The following is an 11,389-nucleotide window of genomic DNA, read 5'->3' on the forward strand; positions in this document are numbered from 1 at the left end:
AATCACAAGATGTCAATCACTCAGATATGGTCTAGTTACAACTTCTCAAATGACTGTCTACTTAACAATATGGTTCATGCCATACTCGATACAAAGACTCTATTCACAAAAATAATTGCAACATCAGTTAATCGTTGCAACTCAAAAATTGCCAACCTACGTTATGCTTTTGTAGCAGTACAACAACTGTTGGAAAGGTATCTAACTTCATCTATGCTACGCTGTGACTTGCAATAAGTGAAAAGCGATTTAAAAGATAAACAGGAGGAATGCTCAATGTTCTTCTACTACCGTAATGTTGCTCGTCGGTCACAAAGGTAGGATCGGGTCAACAAAGAATTTTTTAACCAGTTTAAACGGAAAAATAAACCTCTTTTTATTACCTCTTTGAAGCGGCTTAATTGGATCCTATACATAAGATGAATCTGAGATGCGAGATATAGTCTCGGATTATTACCATAAGTTGTTGTCTGCGGAATCTTTTTCGACAGATAGTCTTTACAAGAGACAAGTTGTTCTTACAACTGTTCAACAAAAGGTTACAGATGTAATGGCATCTCATTTATTGCAACCATTCACACCACATGAGGTTTTTTCTACAGCTAAATCCTTAGGAAAGGATGACTGTCCGGGAAAAGATGGAATAGGAATTGGCTTCTATTTGCATTATTGGGATTTTCTGGGTCCCCTACTTACTAGAGCGGTTAATTTAATATTTTGGACGGAAGGAATCATATATATGATCCCTAAGTCGGATGCCCAGTGTGATGAAGTCGCCAAGTGGAGGCCAATAACATTGCTTAATGATGTGTACAAGATTGTGGCAAAAACCATTGCTCTCAGACTGAGATCGGTGTTGCCGTCTATTATTCATGACACACAATCTAGTTTTTTGCAAGATAGAAGCATTTTTTATAACATCTTTCTGTTTTGGGAAATGGTTGCTTTAGCTCAACAAAATAAACAACAACTTGTAGTATTTTTGCTTGACTTTGAGAAGGCTTATGATAAAGTGGATTGGGACTTTCTTGAGGTAGTGCTGTCAAGATTAGGCTTTCTTGCTGCATGGATAAAAGGTGTCTCTACCCTATATAGGCATGCTTCTAGTTCCGTCTTGTTTGCTGGAGGATATGGGCCATTATTTCCTATCTCTAGGCCAGTTCGGCAAGGATGCCCTCTCGCCCCGTTTCTTTTCATCTTGTTTGGGGAAGCCCTGTCCTCCTACTTAAGATCGTCTTCGGTATGTATAAGAGGTATATCATGTAACCTTTTACACAACCTATTGTATTGGATGCTGAATTTGCAGATGACACGACCTAGTGCTACAAGTGCATCACTTAATTGGAACAAGTCAGCTGGACTTTGGGTAGGCGAAGAAACTCGCCCTGCATGGTATCCCGGTCCTTTCCGATGGCTTCATCATGGTGAACCCGTTCGTTATTTGGATGTATGGTTGGAATAGATTTGCGGCTAGAAGCAATGTTATTGTCACTACTATTATCAATAAAACGTAAACTAATACATTGGGATGCCCAACAATTGTCCTTTGCAGGTCGGCTTGTAGTAGCCAACTCTGTATTGCTGGCTTCAATGTGGTTTATAGCATCCGTTTGGCTATTTTCTAGATATGCAATAACGAAAGTGCAAAGTTTGATCCGGAATTTCCATGAGGGGGGGAAAACAAGGATCTCCAACAGTAGCCAAAGTTGCTTGGAAGGTGTTAATCCAACCTAAAAGCAATGGAGGTTTGGGTTTGATAGACCCAGTCAAGAGCCCTATTGCTGCCAGGATCATAATCTTGGAAAGGGATATTTCTAAATCAGTTATCAACTTCCTTGGACCCTTTCTTGATTAGTAGTGATGCAAGGTAGAATGCAACAATTTTTTTATTTTTTTTACCTTTTACAAAGTTCTCGCTTTGGTCTTAGGATTATCGTATATCATTGTACATGAAAATTGTAAGCTTTTGGGCACATAAGCTTAAGTTGTAGCATTCACATGTTTTTCTTAATACTAACGAAGAAAATCTTTGAAGGAAAAAAGAAGAAGCTTTCCTAGGCTCTTGTTGACCTAGTGACCGTGGGAATATAGCACTCCAATGTAAGCTTTCCTAGGAATTTTATGTCGTGCAATACTTCCTTCTAGTGATTTAGAAGCTTTGAGCTAAATGGACATCTTTTGATGTGCCCGTCAAGCTTTCCAAACACTACATCCCAATGGTTAGTATCCCATGGCCCAAATGACTTGGTTTTAAAATTAACAAATGTATATGATATCATTCTAGCCCAAGGCAATGTTTGTTCAACAAATTTTGGCAGTAAAGTAGGTTTTCTAGCCAACATATGCAATTGCAAATTATGAATATGTCGCCCTCCACATAATTGTGGAGTGCATATATTCTTTAGTGATAAGAGTCGTACACCTCTACGTGACTGGTTAGAGCACCAAAAGTTGCTTATGATTTTTGAGTTAATCTTTTATATCATGTGTTTCTTTGCCAATCAATCATAATGAAGTAAATATTGCATGTAAGGCATGAATATAGATTGCACTATCCTCAATCTGACATGGAGCGACCATGTTGCAATCTTCCAATAGCTTAGCTTTTGACATGGTTTGCAACATGAATGTAGAATGTTATGAGCTTCAATTGATATGATATACTTTGACGTTTAGTACATTCCAATCGAGGAGTTTGAATACAAAATTTGGTTTATGAACATGTACATGGATGTGCCATGCCCTCACATAGTTCCACAAAAAGTGAACCATATTAGAGATCCTAATATCCCGCCAATAATAAGTTAAGATGACACAAATCATCAAGGACCATTCAAACGAAGTTTTGAGCATTTGCTTGAATATTATGCTCCCCATGGACATTTAGATTTAAGTTATTCCAAAGCATTCCCTTGGGTTTTACTTCACCCAATGAAAGTTTTCAAGAACGTGTGTTGTATGTGGAACCATATAGAGTTATAACAAATTTAGAGGTATCTTGAATATATACTGAGGGAAGTTTCTATAGAAACATTATTGCAATGCTTGATACAATGGGCACATTGTGTGATAAGCATTTTTAAAAAGTGTCAAGTAAGAATAATACTATAGTGACATGGGAAAGGTGGGTGAAGTTAAAGAGAGTTACTTATATTTTAACTAGACTCTTCTTATTTTTAAGTGCAACACATTCATCCTAAAGAATATAAAAATGACCAGAGTTTTGTATTTGTATCAACCTTTTCCATTTCTCTCTACTATTGTTCTCTATTAACAACGAGAATAGTTGAAATGCAATGAAACTTAATCCAAGGCAAAATTGGAATAGAAGGCAATTTATAGATTTAAAGGGCCAAAATGATATGTTTTAATTTTTTGTCACTCCAACAATGCGGGGGTAGAATTAAGGCGAAAATCGATATTAGTTGTAACTTGTATTAATACTCTTGTGTCATGAAAGTTCTACATTTGGATATCTTTACCGGAGTATAGTAAGATGTAGATGTAAGTTGGTCAGTAGAACTTTGCAATTTGAAGTGATTGGTCAATGAAATGTCTCCTTAGTTTGTTTTAATTATTTAATAACACATTGGTATTTGAAACATTCGCTTGATACAACAATTTTGTTAGTAAATATTTTTTGTGATGTTGTCTGCCAATCTTTACGAATTCTGCAAAATCATTTCATTCCATGGTATGAAATTACAAAACCAAGTTTTACCTAAAGAATCGCATAAGTATGTGATTATTTGTGCAATACCAAAACGTAATGTGTACATTCAATATTTATTAAGGTGCATATGCTATTAGGAAAACAACTTCATGGTTTTTTACCAATGCCAGGTTGGAGCATTCAGAAGTCCACATAATTTAACTAAAGAATGTTGAAAGAATAAATGTAGAGATATCTCTTGTTATGAAATCCTTAGATGTATTATATTGGTTGATTCTTGATAATAATAAAAACAAGCCATGTAAAACTGCAAGGCAAACCATATAAAACTAAGAGAACAATTGTATGCACAAGTGTTAAGAAAACGAAATCTTCAAACAAAACACATATAAGTGAATAAACCAACATTTTAGCAAATATACACAAAATATTTATGAACAATTTGTGAGCAAATATCACTTGGTTGATGTATATGCGAATAACTATTTCAAAAAATTTAGTTGTACAATGAGGATATCAATTGAACTTTGTATTTTGAATGGGAAGATGAGGTAAGGGGAGTTGTTGCTTGTTCTCATTATTGAAATTCAACCAAGAATAATCTTGAATTTTATCCCAAGCAACCCAAAAGATGCCAAGAGTTGCTTATAAAGGCCAATGTAAGGCGTAGTTCTTTTGCCAACTCCTATATATGTACTTTGAAATATAGTAGTACCACTTGACAAACTCCTAACATTCGAGTGACCACAAAGACTAACAACTTGTTGATCTTAGTTTTATTCAACCAAAGCAGGTAATTTTGATTGATTTTAATTCAATTTGAAATAACATACATACACACACAAACATGTATATTAATATCCATTAGTGTTATAAAAGTTTTGTGAATGATTGTATAAGGATGCAACGAACAATGGGCTAAAATGTGCATTCATTTTAATTCATATTTAGCCATAGGCTTTCACGGTTTCTAATCTCATATATTCTTATTAGACACCAATATAACCTTTAATAATAATAACAAGCATGAACACGTACTCACTAAGTATCCCATAGGACCATGGAAAGACTTGCACAAGTTTTCTTAATGATTGTGTACGCATACGAACTATTGGGTTAGGAGCTCTTTGTCTTGTATCCTTTGGATGTTATTAATTAAAGAAGCAAGTATGCACATGTCTACGTGCTTCTTTGAACACACAGACTCAGACACACTAATTTTCCTTTATTGTAATTAGCTTACCCTAGTGATAAGTTATGAGACTACTAGGCCTACACCTTGGGTTTGAGAATCCTCAAATTCCTCACCTCTATATTACTAAAGATACATATCCTCTTAATTTACTAAATGCCACCTTGGGCCAAATTTGGCCTTAGAAGACGTTAATATATCTTTCTTTCTTTCTCTCTCTCTCTCATTGCAATGGTATCTTCCATGGACATTATCCCATACATTTTCATGATCGCCTCCAACCCCAAGGGGTTGTCTAGTAATCACTCCGGAGTTCGCGGCTAAAATGCATGAAGAAGTGCACGCGTACATTTGTAGATGGTAACGAACAAGTTTCGAAGCAAACTATATATATACATACATACATATATATATATAGATACATATATATACATACATATATGATATATATATATATGTGTGTGTGTGTGTGTATGTATATGTATACATATGTATATATGTATTAGGTGCTAAAGTGAAGAACTCAGGGCTAGATTTAGGTACAAATACCAATGTTAGAGAGACAAATACCAATGTTAGAGACAATAATTCAAAGGCTTCTCAAGATTCCTGTGAACCTTCAAAGAAAAAAATGCACATTTGGGTGGAACATACGTGTTATATATATAGCTTACAAACTTATGTGCATTCTTGAGCCTTCTTGACCCATTAGTAATGAAGAGGTGCTCTGATCTCTCTCTCTCTCTCTCTCTCTCTACCGCCTCCTAATAGATAGATGTATTAGTATATGTTTATATGAATGGCTTTGATTTGGTGTTTGGGTCATTTCTATATAGCTATGGTGTTGAGCCAACTTGTGGATCCCCTCCCAACAACAAATGCTGTGGAGCCCATGTTCGCCTCCAGATATCTTCAGAAATCCGTGCCCAAGTAAGTAAATGAATGATTTCCTTAAAATTTAATTGACTTTACTTAAGTACAACATAAAAAATCTCTGATTCATTTCCAGATGTTTTTTTTTTTTTTTTTTTTTTTTTTTTTTTCTATTTGAATGAGGCTAACAAATAAGAAAAACAAAAACCATTTAAAACCGAAAGCATGATAATGAATTTAAGTAAGCAAAATGTTAATATTGAAATGGATGGGCAACTACACATATATACGTAAAAATAATAAATCAACCAATCAATATGTGTGACGATTATGGGTTTCTTGTTTTTTTGAGTTTAAATTTCTTGTTGTGTTGGTGTTTCTAAAGGTTTTCTTTGCCTGAGAGGGAGATGTCAAGGGAGGCTGCTTATCAGGTTGTACATGATGAGCTCTTGTTCGATGGCAACCCCAGGCTCAACCTTGCCTCCTTCGTCACCACATGGATGGAGCCAGAGTGTGAGAAGCTCATCACTGAATCTTTAAACAAGAACTACATTGACTTTGATGAATACCCAGCAACCGTAGCTATACAGGTATGTAATCTATATTGCTATATCTCATACTTATGTGGAGTAATAGATGCGTGTATATGTAAAATGTATGATATGTAATCGATATTGATTGATCTCACACATTATGCAGATTAATGGATGCGTATATGTGTATAAATGTATGGTATGTATGTAGTGTGAGAAATGTGATACAATTTTTTTCTTTCCATCATGAACTCTTGTTGGTGATGCATAACATAGCTAGCTAGTAGGTTTATGTTGCTCATATACATGCAATGATACATTTAGAGAGACAGGAATCGACCTATAATTGGCTGTAGTAGGTCTATTTCCAGACCATTGCTATATAGACTGTGATTGACCAAATCTCAATTCCACTGTTAACAGGCACCCTATCTCTGGGCTAATTGACTGCTTAATGTATGATAACATCCATGCTCACGAAATTTTAGTTGGGGCTTCCGGTTTTTGGAGAAGATAGAAAAACTGGGTCTGTAGTTTCAGATGACTCCAGTTGAATAGAATTTAATTTTGTCAAAACTCTATTTCATTGATCCTATCACGTAAAATGTGGTGGAAGATAGTCAGAACCATAATGCATGATGCCTCACATGTAAAAAGTTCATGTTTGTGTATAATACTCCTAATGCGTTACCTCATCGACAAAGCTCAATAATGTTAGGTCATAATCCACCAGTCTTAGGAATAATCACAGCATGAAAAAGTCTACAACGTTTTGTGAAGTGTGAGCACTATAACCTTAAAATCTTTTCACCTGATGTTACGATGATGACCATCTGATTACTGATGTGATGAGTGACCATCTGATTACTGATGTGATGAGTGACCATATGGTCACTCTTATGATGAAATGGTCATATGATAGATGAGCTTTGGAAGATATGTCCCAACTCTTTTAATGCATATGCAGGATAGATGTGTAAACATGATTGCTCGTCTTTTTCACGCGCCGTTGAAGGATAATGAACCAGCTATTGGCACATCTACCATTGGTTCATCTGAAGCCATCATGTTGGCTGGGCTTGCAATGAAGAGGAAATGGCAAGAGAGAAGAAAGCAAGAAGGAAAAACATATGACAAACCCAACATGATTGCTGGAGCTAATGTTCAGGTATGTTCTTTATATATACATATATCCATCATGAACTTTGAACTTTCCAAATATCTTGAAAGTTTACTGGGCTTCATTCAAAATGTTTATGCAATGCATTATTTGGGTATGTAAGATCTAATGCTACGAGCAGATAGTGTTCTTTCTATCCTAATTTAAGCTAATACATATATGTGTGTGTGTGTGTGTGTATCTGTCATAAGTAAATTGATACATAAATTGGTTATATAAGGCAGAAGCGCTATGCATGGATAGTGTTCTCCTCTAGATTGAGTTTTCAATGCATGTATATAGGTAGACGAATAACACATGTATGTGGTTATTTGTATAAACTCTTTTTATTTTTAAGGTATGCTGGGAAAAGTTTGCAAGATACTTTGAAGTTGAGCTGAAGGAAGTGAAACTACGAGAAGGACAGTTTGTGATGGACCCTTTCAAGGCAGTGGAACTTGTAGATGAGAACACGATACTGGTGTGTGCGATTCTTGGATCAACTTATAATGGGGAATTTGAAGATGTGAAGCTATTGAATGACTTGCTACTCAAAAAGAACAAAAAGACTGGGTAAGTTTGAAACACAAATGGATCATGTACTGGTAAGCTAATTTAAATGGCAATATATGTGCAATGCACAAGTGAGACATTGTCGCTTATTCCAATATCTTGTATTAACATTATCCATTGAAAGAGAGAAGGTGAGAAAATTTAGAAATAAGCTGCCTTAGAAAACAGATGTAGGTTAATTGTTAAGGCTGTTCGGTGGAGATCAGAATGTCACTTCTTAACTCCCTCCATAGGGACATCTAATAAATTAGTCAAAATTAGCAAAATTTGATCCTGGGTGTATGGGTTTTGAAAAACATGGCTAACCCGCGAGGGTACCACCCTAGTACAAGAAGAACGAAGTAGCCAAGATCTATAAATATCATATAATCTCTATAAAAGAGAGTTTGATAGGAGAAGAAATGTTAATTACCTTATTGTTTTCTCTAGCTTGAAAGCTTTACATCTTATTTTTAAACTAGGCTTATAAATTGCCTTTCAAGTTACATTGTCATTCAAAGACAGAAAGGAAATGTGATTGAAGTATTAAGATATGCAAGAAAAGGCCCAAAGTGACCTATGAGACCCAAAAAGTTACAACTATCATGCGATACATGATATAAATGTGAAATGATAATAAAAGGAAGCTAAAGAAACTGGTGGTTTTTGGTAACAGATGGAATACACCTATACATGTCGATGCAGCTAGTGGTGGATTTATTGCTCCTTTCATATATCCATCTTTGGAGTGGGACTTCCGACTACCTCTTGTGAGGAGTATAAATGTGAGTGGTCACAAGTATGGGCTCGTGTATGCGGGGGTTGGTTGGGCTATTTGGCGTTCGAAAGATGATCTTCCAGAGGATCTGGTCTTCCATATCAACTATCTTGGCTCAGATCAACCCTCCTTCACACTCAATTTTACGAAGGGTATGATTGTTTCACTCAATCTCCGTGTAACCTGATGAATTTTTATCTATTGATATGAGAACTCCTAATGTACTAGTTTTATCACAATGTGCAAGGATTCTCATCAGACCACATGTAAATATTAAAGTATGTAACCTTTTCTTTTACAAGCGTGTGTGGCTTAATGAGAAATTTGACTTTTGTTTTAGGTGCAAGCAATGTGATTGCTCAATATTATCAATTTCTTCGCCTTGGATTTGAGGTTTGTTGTTTTATGGGTTTTGCAAGATTGGGTCATAGGATTGTATCAAAGTGTTTGGATCGAGGAAAACAATGTGGGTAATTTATCGGAAAATGACTGTTTCTCAAGAATTTTAGAAACTCTGTATACTTCTATTACCAATGGTCTTGAGAGATACATTAAACACATAATAAAATAAGGAATTAATTAATATTTGCCAAAAAAATTGGAAATTTGAAAGATTAACCCAAATTTCTTTTCTTCTAGGGTTTCAGGTCCTAAACATTTGCCTAAATGTTTTTAATTAGTAACCATGTTTGGATATACATGTAGGGATACAAGGCCATTATAAAGAGTTGCCAAGAGAATGCACTTTATTTAGCCGAGAGGCTTAGGCAAACATGGAAATTCCGGATCTTATCCAAGCCAATTGGAGCACCAGTGGTGACGTTCTCCTTGGTGAAGAAACCAGGGTTATTGATGATGACTGAACATGAGTTGGCCAATAAACTAAGGCAATTTGGATGGATTGTGCCGGCATACACGATGGCCCCTGATTTAGAACATGTCAGTGTTCTAAGGGTGGTGGTGAGAGAGGACTTTACCAGGGCGCAAGCTGAGAAGTTAGTCAATGACATAGAGTTAGTAATGGAACAAATTAATATAGCCAACAATGTGCCCAAAATGACAAATTCTATGAGTCTAGGGGATGATCAATTGCCTCAAATGTCATCAGTTGAACAAGAAGGTTATGCCAGTGAAGGACAAACCCTTAGAACAATGGATAATCGTGGGAAAAGGGCACGTGTGATTGAGCAACTCCAAAAGTTGAGGCCCCGGGGTCTGGTTGTGAAGGAACCATCTACTTCTACCCCACAAGCAAAGCATTATATCCATAAACATGCGCGCCTTCGGAAGACTAGAAGTATATGTTAATACCCTTACATCCCTCAAACGTTTGGCTCACTCAAACACTCTGTCACTCACAGAACAAAAAACAATTCATTCACTTTGTTTTACATCTCCTTCTCCTCAATTGATTCATTCCCAACTGCTATGTTTAATAACACCATGTTTACCACCCAAGTGTGTTCCCCCCTCTTAACTCCATATATTTGTGCTCTCTATACCAAGGTTGTATTCATACTCCACCATGGAGAAAACATCACATTTTACATTTTCCGAGGGAAGTTCATCTTTTGTCACCATAGCCTTTCATGACAAATTAACAATAAAAAGAGTGCTTAATCAATACACTTTTGTCACAATAGCCATTCACAGCAAATTAACAATAAAAAGAGTGCTTAATCAAGACACTTTTGTCACCATAGCCTTTCACAACAAATTAACAATAAAAAGAGTGCTTAATCAATACATGTCATTCAATTGTGTAATGTTTTCACAATACCCATGGGAGATGTTATTAGTTTATTTGAACCATTATTGCATCTTTGGATTGTTATTGTATATTAGGCTTCATGAGTTCAAATATGACATTCACATATTTCCCTAATTTCTCTCTATGTTATTATGTACACTCTCAATTGCAACAACATGCACTACATATAAGTGAAAATGTTTCACTACGATCCTTTAGGTTATATTTGATCTTCAATGAGTTCTCTCTCGCAAAAGATTGAAGTACCGAAAGTACAAAGGCACATAACCTTCAAGTTGGATCATTGGGTATAACACGAGAAACGTTTTATGCTGGAGAGTTGGGTGTATCAATGATCATGCATGATTGCCTATTGAGAGGGTTTATTGCAAAGTAAGACAAAGAATGGGTTACTATTTCATGTATAGAGTGCAATGTGAGAGATACGGCCTTTATATAATCATCTACTTTGTGATCAATCATCGACAAAATATGAAAGTGAAGGTTGTTGACACACAGACAAGGCAAACGAAAGAAAGAATCAATGTTTTCATTGCTCCGGATAAAAAAGAAGTTCCTAAAACTACTACATACAGAGTTTCTATTTATTATGCTAGAAGAGAGCTCTCTTGGAAACGAAAGCTCCATAAGACCCTCAAGTTTTTTTTCTCTATTTTACCTGAATGCCCTTTGATCGACCCCTTGCCAGAAAGACCCAGATGATTGTTCTTGGCATATTACGTTAAAGTCATGTTCGTCTAGTATAACATTCGTTTTCCTACGTTGAAAAACGAATGCGAATGTTATTCAAACATTCGTGTGTTTATTTTTTCCCATTTTTAAAATGTTTTTTTTCCCATTTTTTAGGCTTATTTACCT

At 35.7% G+C, this 11,389-nt stretch overlaps 1 protein-coding gene across 2 annotated transcripts; it reads left to right on the forward strand.

Moving 5' to 3' along the window:
- The first annotated feature begins 4,354 nt into the window (after positions 1-4,354).
- LOC147868867 (glutamate decarboxylase-like) lies at positions 4,355-10,315 on the forward strand. 2 transcript variants are annotated; one of them, XM_087324201.1, is made up of 8 exons: positions 4,355-4,466; positions 5,702-5,795; positions 6,124-6,328; positions 7,239-7,439; positions 7,789-8,003; positions 8,659-8,912; positions 9,101-9,153; positions 9,466-10,315. In XM_087324201.1, the coding sequence occupies exons 2-8, from the start codon at positions 5,704-5,706 to the stop codon at positions 10,066-10,068; spliced, it is 1,623 nt and encodes a 540-aa protein (XP_087180327.1). In that variant the 5' UTR covers positions 4,355-4,466; positions 5,702-5,703; the 3' UTR covers positions 10,069-10,315. The 2 variants fall into 2 exon arrangements, with proteins under 2 accessions (XP_087180327.1, XP_087180335.1); XM_087324209.1 differs by lacking the exon at positions 4,355-4,466 and adding an exon at positions 5,412-5,587.
- Positions 10,316-11,389: the final 1,074 nt, after the last annotated feature.

The sequence above is a fragment of the Azolla caroliniana genome, unplaced genomic scaffold (assembly GCF_043228905.1).
Source record: "Azolla caroliniana isolate FFs.n. ecotype wild unplaced genomic scaffold, voAzoCaro1.0.p SCAF_1, whole genome shotgun sequence".
Lineage (NCBI taxonomy): Eukaryota > Viridiplantae > Streptophyta > Polypodiopsida > Salviniales > Salviniaceae > Azolla > Azolla caroliniana.